We start from the raw sequence: 14,814 nt of genomic DNA, 5'->3' as shown, positions 1-14,814 counted from the left end.
CCTCCATAGGAGTTAGCTACTTCAGCAGGTATTCATTCTATTTTCTTTGTTGGTTTTTTTAGTGCTGTCATTTCTGTTTCCTAATTGTGAGACCTAATTACTCATACTCATGCCTGATAAAAAGTTTGAGAAGCATCTTATACTAATACCATTTCTTTTTTTATAGTTAATCTTCTGTTGTTTCTCACTATAAGTCATGGACAGATCTTGGATGTATCTTGCACCAAGATCAAGTCAAACTTTTGTTAATGGTGTGCTAAACTTCTTGAATTTTGCATTTGAGAGAACAAGTGTCAATGGGGGGATGATAAAGTGTCCATGTACAAACTGTATAAACATGGAATATCAGAATAGACAAATTGTTCTAGATCACCTCATATGTTCAGGGTTCTGTCCAAACTACTTGAAATGGGTATATCATGGGGACGACACAACAGTTGCATCAACAAGCACAACCCATAACGAAGAAGAAAGCATATTTCACCATGAAATGCATGAAATGTTGAATGATATTTTTGAGATGGAAGGTGGAAGGGGAGAGGAAATACATGAGAATGCCTTAAATAATAGTCAAGAGATGGGAAATGGGAGAAATAAATTCGATGACCTTATGAAGGAGGCTGAAGAGAAAGTGTATCCGAATTGCAAATACAACAAATTATCATGTGTGGTGTATTTGTACCATTTAAAGTGTCTTGGTGGTTGGAGTAACAAATCTTTCTCTATGTTGTTAGAGTTTTTAAAGGATTTGTTACCTAAAAGAAATGTGTTACCTAAATCAAGTAAAAAAAATAATGGCTAACTTGGGATTAGGATATGAAAAAATTCATTCATGTCCTAATGGTTGCATGTTGTTTTGGGATGACAAGGAGAAAGATGAAGTTTGTTCCTTTTGTGGGTCTTCTAGGTGGGAAGTTCATGAAGCTAATCCAGAACAAGAAGTGAGCCCTCCCAAGAAAAAGGCATCAAAAATATTGCGGTGGTTTCCTCTAAAGCCTAGACTTCAGAGATTGTTTATGTCATCAAAGACATCTAATTTTATGAAGTGGCATCATGTGGATCGTGTAAAAGATGGAAAGTTGCGACACCCAGCAGATGCATTAAATTGGAAAGATTTTGATGAAAAGTTTCCAGAATTTGCTCGTGATCCCCGTAATGTTCGCCTAGCTTTGTCGAGTGATGGTTTCAACCCGTTTAGGACAATGAATGTGGCACACAGTATTTGGCCAGTTTTTCTTATTCCATACAACTTGCCTCCATGGTTGGTTATGAAGCAACAAAATTTCATTCTTTCTTTAATCATTCCGGGTCCAAAAAGTCCTGGAAACAAAATAGACGTGTATATGCAACCTCTGATTAAAGAGTTGAAGGAGTTATGGGAGGATGGAGTTAATACATTTGATGCATCAACGAAACAACACTTCCAGTTGAAGGCTGCTCTTATTTCTACCATATCAGATTTTCCAGGTTATGCCAATCTGTCAGGATGGAGCACTAAAGGAGAACTTGCATGTCCTATATGTGGTTTTGATACTGATTCCAAATGGCTAACCAATGGAAGAAAGTGGTGTTATATGTGTCATAGGAGGTGGCTTCCAGTTGACCATCGTTGGCGTTTAGACACTAGATCATTTCTTGGACGCCACGAATTAAGAGTAGCTCCAGTTCCTTCTTCTGGAAAGGAGATTCTACAAAAACTAGAAAATACAAAATTTCTTGTTGACAATGTTAATGGCGGTCCATGGAAAAAGAAAAGTATTTTTTTTATGTTGCAATATTGGGAACATTTGCTTTTACGTCACAATCTTGATCCGATGCACATTGAAAAAAATGTGCAAGACAACATAGTGGGGACAGTATTAGGACAAGAAAAAAAGTCCAAAGATAACTATAAAACAAGGCTTGACTTACAAGAATTAGGTATGAGAAAGGAATAGCATCCAAAGAAACGACCTAGAAGTAATGTTACTTTCATATCAAAAGCCTGCTATCAGATGTCCCGGGTTGAAAAGACTGAATTTTTAAAATGTCTCAAGTCAATCAAACCACCTGATGAGTTTTCATGCAATATCTCTCGATGTGTTCATTTAAATGAGCGCAAACTAATTGGGATGAAAAGTTATGATTGTCACGTGTTGATGCAAGAGTATTTGCCGATTGCATTACGTGGAACTTTACCGGACCATGTAAGCTCGGTCATAATTGAATTATGCGATTTTTTTAGGATCATTTGCTACAAGGATTTATCTGATGATGATCTAAATTTTATTGAGGCTAAAGTTTCTCTCACTCTATGCAAATTAGAGAAAATATTTCCGCCTTCCTTCTTTACTGTAATGGTACACTTGGTAATCCATTTAACCAGAGAGGTGAGGCTTGGAGGTCCTGTTGCATTTCGTTGGATGTACCCTATTGAAAGGTACGTAACATTTCTATAAAGTTTATTTATTGTTTTCAACAATTTAAAACTTATAAATAATCAATGACTTGTAACTATGGCACTACAGGTACCTTTGTAAACTTAAGTCATACGTTCATAATAGAGCTTGTCCGGAAGGATCAATTGCTGAAGGTTATATAGCTGAAGAAAGTATAACTTTTTGCTCCAGATATATATCGAAAGTAGAAACCATCTTCAGTAGACCAGTTAGGAATGATGATGAGGGTCAACAAAATGACATTGAAGAATCCAACAATCTTTGCCCCGGTCGTGCTATAGGGCATAAATTGCATTCGGGACTATCTTTTCACAAAAGAAGGAGGAGATCTTCAAATTCAGTCATTGATGAAAAGTCACTTTCTCAAGCTCATCGTTATGTACTATTCAATGTCGAGTCAGTTTCACCTTTTCGAGAGTAAGACAATACATGATTTTTATGTTATTAGAAACTCTTTCTATTCATTCATCTTTCACACAAAAATATTAATATGGGTTTTTTTTAAGGGAACACAAACGGATAGTCAAGGGACAAAACCGTTCTCGTCGGCTACCAGATTATGAAATCGACAAGATTCATGCCCAACAGTTTAGTGATTGGTTCAAGAGAAGGGTAATTCGAAAAAAATGTTGAATATGTTATAATTTTTCATTTAGGATATTAGTTTTAAGAATATTAACATCTATGTTGTAGGTTGCACGTATGGAAGAACAAGGTGATGAAGTAACTGAAGACCTAAAATGGCTTGCTCGTGGTCCACTTAGAAGTGTGCAATGATACTCTGGATACCTTGTTAAGGGTTACCGTTTTCATACAAAAAATCGAGAGAAATCACTAAGAACCCAAAATAGTGGTGTCGTTGTTACTGTAGAAGGTGCAAATTATGCTAGTAGTCAAGATAGAAGGCCTGTTCATAGCGTGATTAACTACTATGGTAAATTGAGTGACATTATTGAGTTAAACTACTCAGGTCAAATACGAGTAGTTTTATTCAAATGTGAGTGGGTTGACATCAATAGGGGCTGCAAGAAAGATAATGGTGTAACATTGGTGAATTTCTCATACAGGGCACATACAGGTGCTAATTTAACAGATGATCCCTTCGTATTGGCATCACAAGTTGAGAAAGTTTTCTATGTCACAGATCCTAAGCAGAAAGATTGGGAAATTGTCAAACATGTAAAATTAAGAGATGTATTTGACATGGGAGGTGTCGATACTCAGGTTTCTCCCTATTCTAATGATTGCACATTTGATGTGCCTAATTTGCATAGGATTGGGGATGATGGTGAAGATGGCATAGACATTACCCCTGAGATGGAACATGAAGAAGATGTTGAAGAAAGCGATGATGACTTTATTCTTTTTTGATTAGTCATTAATATTATGTCTTAAATCTTGGTGTACTTTTTGGACAATTGTATCATTAGGTGCTATATAGTGGTGTTTTTATCTGTTATACATGTGTGTGCGTTAGATTTATGATACTTGCAATGCATCTTTTGTTTATTGCATATTATTTTAATATTAATTATATGGCCAATATTGATGTCTGTATTGCATGTGTTTTGAATAGACAGTATGGGAAGGCGAAAGAGGCTATGTATCACTTCTACTGAAATCAACGAGCTCATTGAAGACCATGGGGCTACTGAAACTGAAGGTGTTCAATCAAATTGTGAAGAATGTCAGTCTATTAATCAACAATCTAACCAACAATCTTCTGAGTGTGAGATAGGTGCAAACGAACAAGGTATCTTAGTTACTCCAACACAAAATTACCATATGGTATAATAGATTAATGGTAATTATAAAAGAACAGAGGATTGAAATATAAAAAGAAAGAGGGTTATAATGTCATTATAAAGAACATGTGTATGAAAATTAAAAAGAAATAGGGGTATAATGGTCATTACAAAAAACAGCGGTTTGAAATTATAAAAGAAACAGAGGTTTATTGGTAGGATATTTTCTTTTGTCTTTAAAAAGAAAAAGACGTAAGAAACAGAGTAAGAAACCACGTAATTTTGCTTTTGGCTTTCAAATCCAAAGTTACAATATATGTCCCTGGTTTTGACTCTTATTTCCCCTGTAACCCCTCATCCCATATTTCTTTTCATATTTGGTTTTAAACTTTTCAGTTTACACCCTTAGGTTTCACAATTTATTTAAAATTTGATATTGTTAAAATCTTCTTTAATTAGATTTTATCTAACAATTTTTTTAACAATAACCATGTTTTTGCTGAATTATTTATACAAAAATTGTCGTTTTACTGATATGTTAATGATCAACTACAGGTCCTTTTGCTGAATTGATTTTACAGATTTGGTCCTATGAAATTTACAAAATAGGTCCCTTTGTTGACAAAATATGATAGAATGTCACTATTTCGATTTTTGTTGATTATTCCCCGGTTGCTATTGAGTTACATTTTTTTGGTTGCTATTGTTTAGGTGCTCCCAAAAAGGTCAGAGGTTATACCCAAAAATCAGAAACATGGAAAATGAATAGTACACAAAGAATAGTTGTCACATTTAATAACTTCGGAAAGCCAGTGGGGGATGAAGGTAATGAACTTGTTCAATACCTTGGAACGCTTGTGAGGATGACCGATCATGTTTCAATAGAATATTCTGACTGGAGAAAGGTTCCCATACAAAAGAAAGAGGATATGTATTCACTGGTTAAGGTATATATCACTTATAATACTTGATAAATGATTTTCTTTTTGTATTCATATAAGCTAACATATTAATTCTTTTATGTGTAGTCCAAGTTTATATTTCATCCAGTTGAGACTAGTGAGATTAAAAAATGGATCTTTCATAGCATGGGAAAAAAATGGAGAACATGGAAAGGTTCATTAAAGACACGTGCATATGATCCTAGCCTTTCTATTGATGAAATTGTGACACAGCAAACTAAAAAAGACAATAGAGTGAATCCAACTCAATTTAAAGAATTAGTTACTCGTTGGTTCACTTCTGAATTTCAGGTAGATCTGTAAGTTTCATTTTATGTATATTTGAAGAATGTGTAATAATTTACTATTTACCTTAGAGTACATGTGCTGTAAAAAGAATGAGTCGTGAAAAGATGCACGAGCCTCATGTTACGGGAACGAAATCATTTGCTAGACTTGCTCATGAAATGGTATTATTCTTGTTTTTTTAGTTTTATTTATTTATTTATTTATTTATTTATTTATTTTTGTCTTTTTTGGTTTTTATTTCCTTTAATAGCTATATATTAAACATATATTTTTTCCTTTTATAGGCAATAAATAATAATGGTGTATACCCATCACGAGGAGAAATGTATGTAACAACCCGCACTCGTAAAGATGGAAGTATTGTTGATGATAAAGCTGCTGAAGTTGTGGTAATGCACTTTTATGTATTATAAATGTTCCTATCATATATATGTTTATGTTTTATCATATGTATGTTTATTTTTTAAATATTACATGTGTTATGATATATTTAGGCTTCATTGATAGCTATTGCAAGTGACTCCATAAGCACACCTAGAGATTCAAGTGATATTACAAATGATGACTACTCAAAGGTTAAAGGCCCAGAGAAAAGGGGGTATGTTCGATTAGCAGGAAGGATGCCGGCTGCAAAAAAGAATGGTGACTCTTCATTAGATTCACAAACTGTTCATCAACTAAAGAGTGTTGTCAACGTTATGGCAAACATCATCCAAGAACATATCCCTAATGCAAACTTGTCTGCAGTTCTTAGAAATATGAACATAGAGGTAATTACATGCACTATTACTTAGTTTATATTTTATGTATTAATCATATTAATTTGTTTTCATTAATATGTTTTAGGTCCCTGGTATTTCTTCAGTCCCTAACAATTCTATATCAGTTAACCAGATATCACCAGTAAGAAGTCAGAATAACAATGGTATATACTTTACTGTTTCAACTTTTCACATATGTATTGGACAAAACTTTTACTTGCATTTTGAATCATGTTTTCATTGTATGCATATTGAAAGGTGTTTGTTTTTTTTAACAGGTAACCACTAGTGTCATTGGTAAGAAAGAGTTTACACGAGGATCACATTACTTCCATGAAGACTTTGAGAGAGATTTAAGAGCGTAATGATTTTTTGTGTTTTATGTTAGATTTTTAGACTTAAATTGACACTTAGTATGAATTTGTTTCCAAACATTTGGAACGTTTTTGGAAAACGATTTAACTTTTAATTGAAATGATGGTATTATGATTTTACAATTTATTGTTTTGTTTATCTTTTATAATTAATGATTTTAACTAATCAAAGCTAATATGTTAACGGCTAATATGTTAACTGTCCATAATGACATTTAAATTGAGAATATGGTTTTTGTAGCAAAAATTATGTGCCACTAAATGTGGTATAAATTTTAAATAACAATAGTTTTTACCGGCACAAAACTTGTGCCACAAAATCTTTTTTGTATATTGTGGCAAAAATAAGTGCCACTAAAACCTTAAAGGTTTGTAGTGACAAACCAAAAAGTGCCACTAAAAGGCTTTAGTGGTATCACTCTTAGTGGCACTTTTTTTGTGTGCCGCTGATTCTTAGTAGGGTCTTTAGTGGCATTTTTTAAGTTTTCTGTGGCACTTTTTGTATGCCATTAAATGGATTTTTTTTGTAGTGAAGTAAATATATTATTTTAATATTGAAATTTAGTTTATATATGATTAGAATTTAGTTTTGATATTTATTTAACCTTATTAAACAACTTATAATTATTATTAGAAAGAAATTGAAAAGTCATGGAAGTTTCATATGAATGTGGTGATAGGAAAAATACATGAGAGTTTTAAATGATTGTGGTGAAAAAGAAAAAACGTGTCATTTATAATATAACTAAGCGAATATCTGCGCGTTTCACGGAATAAAATTATGAAGTTAAAATTTTGGTAATTATATGATATTAATTATATTTATGTTATTTATATTAGTTATAAGATAACAATTATTACATTTAATTGATGTAATATTATAATTACTTTGAACAATAGATAAAATAACACTTATTAAAATCAAACCATTTAATGGTCTCTATTGAAACTTTATGTGTGCATAAAATTAATTATTTCTCAACAATTTTAATTAACTAATGTTATGATTTATAAGATTTTTTTGACGATGTTTTAATTTTATCATGATTATCATTTAAACTATCAACCATTGTTTGTAATATATAACATAATTTAATCTATAGCTTAATGTTATTCTATCTATCTATCTATCTATCTATCTATCTATCTATCTATCTATTATTGTTTTTGTTGTTATTATTATTATTATTATTATTATAAGTTAAATTGGAAACAACTTAATCGAATCATAGTTATTACAAAAGGTAGTTTTTGCACATCTTTTACTTATTACAACTTTTAGATTTAGGTTCTTTTGAATTTGTCTTATTTAGTAATTTTCTTTTAACTATTTTGCAAAATATATTGATTTTTTTTAAACTTTATTTGATATTTTACTTTATCTTTTAAATTTCACATTATATTTTAAGTTTATTTGATATATATATATATATATATATATATATATATATATATATATATATATATATATATATATATATATATCTTTTATTTATTATAAAAAATAGTTTTTGGACATGTTTTAGTTAATTCGACTTTTAGATTTATCTTATTTTACATTAATCATATTTAATATTTTTTTTAACTATTTTACAAAATATACATTGATTTTTTTAAACTTTATTTGATATTTTACTTTACGTTTTAAATTTTACAATATATTTGATTTTTATTTTATATATCTCTAGGTGTAAAACCCGTGTATTACGTACACGGGTTTATTAAAAGAAAGTTTTGGTAACCACAAAGACTATGTTCATAAAAAAATAAGTAACGATTGAGTTTTTGACCTTTTGGTAAACCGCATGGACTATTTATGTAATTTGGTATTAATTAATCTATACTAATAAAATTAATTAATATGAATTCACAAATGGAATGTACTATCTACATCAATATACATATACATTAATTAATATATTAATAGAAAGATGAATTCAAAAATGGAAAGTTATTATGTAAATTAATTAATATATTTATAAAATTAATTCATATGAGGTGACATTTAATAGGTGAGATTCGAATAAAAAAGGAAAAAATTATAAAAATGACAAGTGGTTATTAAATAATTCAAAAAAATCTAAAAAATGACAAGTTTCAAAATGAAAGAGAAGAGGACATGTGACAAAATAATTCTTATTTATTAGGGTATATCATATCATCATATCATCATATCATATCATACTATATTATAAAGGAATCATTTTTCTTTTCACCGCATTCATTTGAAACTCCCATGACTTTTCAATTTCTTTTTAATAATAATTATAAGTTGGTTAATAATGTTAAATAAATATAAAACCTAAAGCATAATCATATATAAACTAAATTTCAATATTAAAATAATATATTTATTTCTACTTATTAAGTCGTTTTTTTAACTTTTAATATATTATACTTAATTTATTAGTTTTAATATATTGTTGGATGTAAACTATTATCATTTTAAAGATATAATTTTGGAACAATTTGTATAAAATACTTATATAATTAATTTAAATATAACATTACAGAGTCAACTTAAAGATAATTTAAATAATCATCATGAGAAAATGAAAACATTGTCAAAAAATATGAAATAACATTACAGAGTCAAATAAAGTTTTAACACTATATTAAAGTCAACAAATTAAGTATATCATAATAATAACTCATTATAAGATAACAATTGTTACATTTAATTGATGTTATATTATAATTAGTTTGAACAAAAGATAAAATATCATTTATTAAAATCAAATCATTTAATTGTCTCTATTCAAACTTTATATGTGTATAAAATTAATTATTTCTCAACTATTTTAATTAACTACTGTTATAATTTATCAATTTCAAATTTTTTGACAATATTTTTATTTTCTCATGATGATTATTAAAATTATCAACCACTATTTGTAGTATAATGTAATTTAATTTAGAATTTTATGTTATTTTTAACTATTATTATTATTATTATTATTATTATTATTATTATTATTATTATTATAATTATTATTATTATAAAATTCAAAAACAACTTCACTGGATTTTTTTATTATAATAAATAGTTTTTGGACATATTGTTAATTATAAACATTGTCCTAAATGAAAGTCTTCTTGAATTTATTATATACTTAATTTGTTGACTTGAATATAATATTAAATGTATAACATATATTAATATATAAAATAAACATCAAATATAGTGTAAAATTTAAAACGTAAAGTAAAATATCAAAAAAGTTTAAAAAAAGTCAATATATATATTTTAAAAAATAGTTAAAAGAACAATATTAAATGCGATAAATGTAAAATAAGCTAAATCTAAAAGTCGAATTAACTAAAACATGTCCAAAAACTATTTTTTATAATAAATAGAAGAAAAGTATTAAGTATATTATGTGCAAATATGAAGAGTTTGGAGTTTTAAATCGATATGATGAAAGGAAAAATGTTTCCTTTATAATATAGTAAAAAAACATTTTTCCTTTCAACACCGATTTGAAACTCCAAACTCTTTATATTTCCATTTAATATACTTAATATATTTCTTTTATTTATTATAAAAAATAGTTTTTGGACATGTTTTAGTTAATTCGACTTTTAGATTTATCTTATTTTACTTTAATCAAACTGATAATGATTTACATACAATAATATATTAAATTTAATAAATTAAGTATAATATGTTAAAAGTTAAAGTCATAACTTTATAAGTAGAAGTAAATATATTATTTTAATATTGAAATTTAGTTTATTTATGGTTACACTTTAAGTTTGATATTTATTTAACCTTATTAAACACATTATAATCATTATTAGAAAGACATTACAATTTATCACTTTCAATTATTTACAAAATATTTTTTGGGTTGTTTAAGTTAAATTAAAATTTATATTTAAGTTAACCATGTAATATGATATTTAAATTAATAATTTAAGTATTTTATACAAATTGTTCAAAATTTATAGCTTTAAAATGATAATGGCTTACATCCAACAATATATTATAATTAATAAATTAAGTATAATATGTTAAAAGTTAAAAAACATAACTTTATATATAGAAGTAAATATATTTTTTAATATTGAAATTTAGTTTATATATGATTACACTTTAGGTTTGATATTTATTTAACCTTATTAACCAACTTATAATCATTATTAGAAAGAAATTGAAAAGTCATGAGAGTTTCAAATGAATGTGGTGTTTTGAGAGTTTCAAATGTATGAGGTTTAAGGAAAATGCTAGCTTTATAAGATATATAGATATAGATATAGATAGATATAGATATAAAGATAAATAGATATAGATAGATAGATAGATATAATATGATATGATACTATCGCTACTTTGCTATTCGGTAGAAATCTTGCTCAGTGTCAATCTCAACAACTTTCGTGTGATTTTAGTTGTCTTTTGGTTTATTTTCACTTAGAAATATGATCGGTTTTATGAATCTTAACAAAATGTCGTGCTTTAACCGTCAATCAGAAATCGAATCAGATCTTCTGTTCTAGTCATATATCCGATAGCTTCTTTGTATCTACATGATATTCCACCGAATATCAATTTTGGCCGAACAATTTGCTTAAAGTTTAGGGTGGGGGACTCTATGCTTATAGTTAATTCGGTTTAAATCCATTTGAGTTATAAATTAGGTTTTTCATTTTATCATTTCAAAGGGATTTTATTATTGTCATTTCCAAGTTTCAACTACCCATTTCATGCATGCATGGGTTTGTTATGGGCTTTGCCTTTCATCCTGCTGCTCTAAGGGACAAATTGATTATCTTTTTATTAAGTAATGACTAGTTTTGAGGAATGAAATTCCACACATGAGGTCTCAAACCCTAATACACACATAACATTGCTAGTGTTTTGTATTTGACCTTTATATGGGCTTTTGGGCTGATTGACGTGGGCCACTAGCAGCCCTCGGAAGATGCACACAGGTATAGGCCATTCGTCAAAATGACTATAAATTCATGGTATAAAAGCATTAACAAGGGATCATAAGTTTTAAAAGCAAGTCTTAAATGATATTATTGATCAATATTAGAAATGACATGTTCCCCTAGGTTTACCACATCAGTAAAACTGAATCATCATTATTCATTGATTGAAATATCTCATCTTTCTCCAACTATATATACTACAAAAATTCTGAAAATGCAATAAAAGATCTTGAATCACTGGTTCAAACTTCTTATCCAAGTCATTAATGATAAAAGATGATTCTGCTCTGCACTTAAAGTTAAACCTTTTTATTACCAACTAAGTCCGTTCAAATCGAACTGCTTGTGACTTGAAGCAGCATCATTCCCATCATGGACATTAAGGTCAAGTTTTTGTCCAAAATAAGGCAACTGAAACTTTTGTGACATCTCAACCTTCTCCAGTTTCACCGAGTGTGTCTTCTTTTGATTGTTTTGATTCATTAAAATGGCTTCCTCGTCTCTATCCATAAATCTTTCCTCAGTGTAGCTTCTACTAGTGTTCCATTCACTGGTTTTGAGTCCTCCAACACTCATCGACAGATCGAACTTCTTGTTTCTATTCGTATCTTCACACCATACATTTTCTGGCTCATTGTCAACCTTCTTTGACTTCAAAAGAGTCAACCCCATCATATCTTGTTCATTTTGTTGTCCTTCACAGTAAGTCAAGCAACTGTCAATCGAACAATCTGTTGGCTGGTTTGTCTGTATTGAGACATCTTTAATACCCGGAAATGTAGAATTTAAGCAGTGAGTGGATACTTTTGAGACCAATTCTGATAGTTGAACTTTTGCAGCCTCTAGTCCAACTGTGCCTAAGTTTTGGCTTCCAAGGGTCTCTTGTGCTTTTTCAAGAACTGATTGTAAGTATTTCCCTTGTGCTTCGATTCGAAGCTGTAAGTGTCTCTGTACCTATTTCAGATTAAAAGATATATAAACAATCTAACCATAAACACTTTTGTATATTTTTTGAATTGTCTTTTGTACCTCAAGTTGCTCATGTAGCCTTCTTTGAACTTCAATTTGCATCTGTATTGCTTCACTTATCTGCAAATTTCTGAATGGGTGTTTGTATCATTAGAATGAACATTTGAGGGGTATACTTGTCATTTGCATATGCACAACTGAATAAATGTCTCTTACTTGTTTGTTTGAGGGAAAACACTTGAACTGCTCATGTGGCTTCCATTCGTTTCACCAATGTCATCTCCTGTTGGTGCAACCATATCTACAACGAAAATCCTTGTTATCATATGAATAATAATCTACTTTAAATTATTTCAAAACATTTTAAAAATGGACTATTGGATTTCTTACCAACTTTATTTGTTCCACCACTATTAGTTTGGCGATATAGATTCTTACTGAGTCTGTACTTCTGCCAACCCAAAAATCAAATTAGTTTGTCTGCATGCTTTCATCCAAATAAAGGAAATTTGAGGAGTATGTATACATGGTCATTTACATATATATAAGTACCTGGAGATGACTCTTTAAGTGGTATAGAGTAAGCCCTTGAATTCCCATTAACTTCAAAACCGATTTTGGAGTAGCCTCTAACAAAATATATAGGAAAAGACTCAATAAGCTTCTTTTTTCATTTCATTTCTAATTTTCTTTAAACAAAAATTTAAAGAATATTGTGCTTACTATCTGCTCCTCCAAGCTGGTTGACTGCTTCTATGAAGCGTTCATGGAGGTCTGGTGTCCATTTGAGTCGAGGTTTAGCATCTGTTGATAAAACAAGTCCTGAATCGCCTCCACCTTGCAGAAACAAATGTCTATCTGGTGTAATTGACATTCTTGATGAAGACTGTATGTCCTTTCCTTGATGATGGTGATGATACATCTTTATATTGAAAAAAGTATTTTTGTAATCAGTTTTATAGTCACAAGATATAATATACCAATATCATAAATCTAGCTAACATACTGAATTTGGTACGTACCTGCATACTTTATTGTCTCCTGAAGTCTTGATCTTCTTACCCTTGAGATTATGAAACTTGATTCTTCTGTATTTTCAAATATGCGTCTTGATACTATAACTCTTATCTATATCTTATTATCCTCACATACTGGTGGTTTGCTCAGCCTGGCCTTATAAAGCAAATGGAGAATGGGTGGGGGTGGGGGGTGGGGGTGGGGATGGGGGATAGGGGTGGGAGGGGTGCATTCCAAGTGAAGCATAGAATCTTGGACAGATCTAATGAAGGAACACGAACAACAATAAACCCAATCAAATCTTCGTGGCGACTTGTAAATACACTCGCTTTCTTTCTGTTTTCTTCTGAATTCATTGGGTACTTTATATTACGACCCCACTCTTTTTATTATTCTCAGACAGAAATATATAATTCCGTTGCACTATAGAACTCTAAACACCTTACAATGGGTACCAGAATAGATCCACAAGTATGGTAAAGTAAAAAGAATCTTATTCCATGAAATTTCTGACCAGGATTACAGGGTAAGTATTCACTATCTTTCTTGTCTTGCGACCTTATTATATCATCGTTCATTTCTCATTGCATTGGAATTAGATTGTTAATGATGATTACCTTTCATATTTCTGTATTTAGGATATAGATAATGACAACATAAGAAAATATGAAGTTAAATTTAGAGGAAATGGAAAGCTTAGGTTGACTAAAGCATCTGCAACTTGCAATAGATACAAACAAGAAAAAAGTAGAAAAACTGAGAGCTGAGATGCTTCGGCTTGGAGGGCAGGAGTGGAATAAGAACACATTCCTTTTTGTCCCCTTCAAGTTTGGTACTTATTCAGCCTAAACAGTATTTCAAATAGGCGTAAGTGGGCCCCTTAATTAACCAAAATCATCTCATTCTTCGGTTGTTATAGGACAACAGGCCTCCAAGAATTTGTACTCTGGTGGGACCCTTCGAAAAGAAAGAAAGATCAAATGATGGGTTGTACTTGCTAGTTGCCTCCATACTTCCATTTCATGAGAAAAAGCACATCTGGTATAAATCTTCTACACACATCTTCCTTAGAATTTGCTGTTCTATCTTTTAAATTTATAAATTTTTGCACTTGTATTGGTCTAACATGTGTGACATGTAAACTGAAAATGATATCTTCATGTTAGTGCTATCATAACTTTTTCAAATATCACTTTAATGCTGATATATTATGCATTTTAGAGGGCATCTGTAAGCTTTTAGGTAAAGTGACAACTGAAATAAATTCCTTAACAGTTTGCTGGCATGTGGATAGGAATAACAATATGTTCATGCACATTTGG

General features: G+C 29.9%; 2 protein-coding genes across 2 annotated transcripts; one reads left to right on the top strand and one right to left on the bottom strand.

The window, feature by feature from the left end:
- Positions 1-337: 337 nt before the first annotated feature.
- On the top strand, positions 338-1,937 carry LOC128127515 (uncharacterized). Its single transcript, XM_052765980.1, has 2 exons — positions 338-707; positions 814-1,937. Exons 1-2 carry the CDS (start codon positions 338-340, stop codon positions 1,935-1,937), a joined length of 1,494 nt encoding a protein of 497 aa, XP_052621940.1.
- Positions 1,938-11,643: 9,706 nt separating this feature from the next.
- LOC111900970 (myb-related protein 2) lies at positions 11,644-13,656 on the bottom strand. Its single transcript, XM_023896840.2, has 7 exons — positions 13,498-13,656; positions 13,199-13,397; positions 13,028-13,104; positions 12,866-12,926; positions 12,692-12,776; positions 12,536-12,605; positions 11,644-12,460 (listed from the first exon to the last, which is right to left on the bottom strand). The coding sequence occupies exons 1-7, from the start codon at positions 13,501-13,503 to the stop codon at positions 11,819-11,821; spliced, it is 1,140 nt and encodes a 379-aa protein (XP_023752608.1). The 5' UTR covers positions 13,504-13,656; the 3' UTR covers positions 11,644-11,818.
- Positions 13,657-14,814: the final 1,158 nt, after the last annotated feature.

Source organism: Lactuca sativa, chromosome 1 (genome assembly GCF_002870075.4).
Source record: "Lactuca sativa cultivar Salinas chromosome 1, Lsat_Salinas_v11, whole genome shotgun sequence".
Classification (NCBI taxonomy): Eukaryota; Viridiplantae; Streptophyta; class Magnoliopsida; order Asterales; family Asteraceae; genus Lactuca; species Lactuca sativa.
The sequence above is the reverse complement of the archived record's forward strand: the minus strand, read 5'-3'. Positions and strand labels throughout refer to the sequence as shown.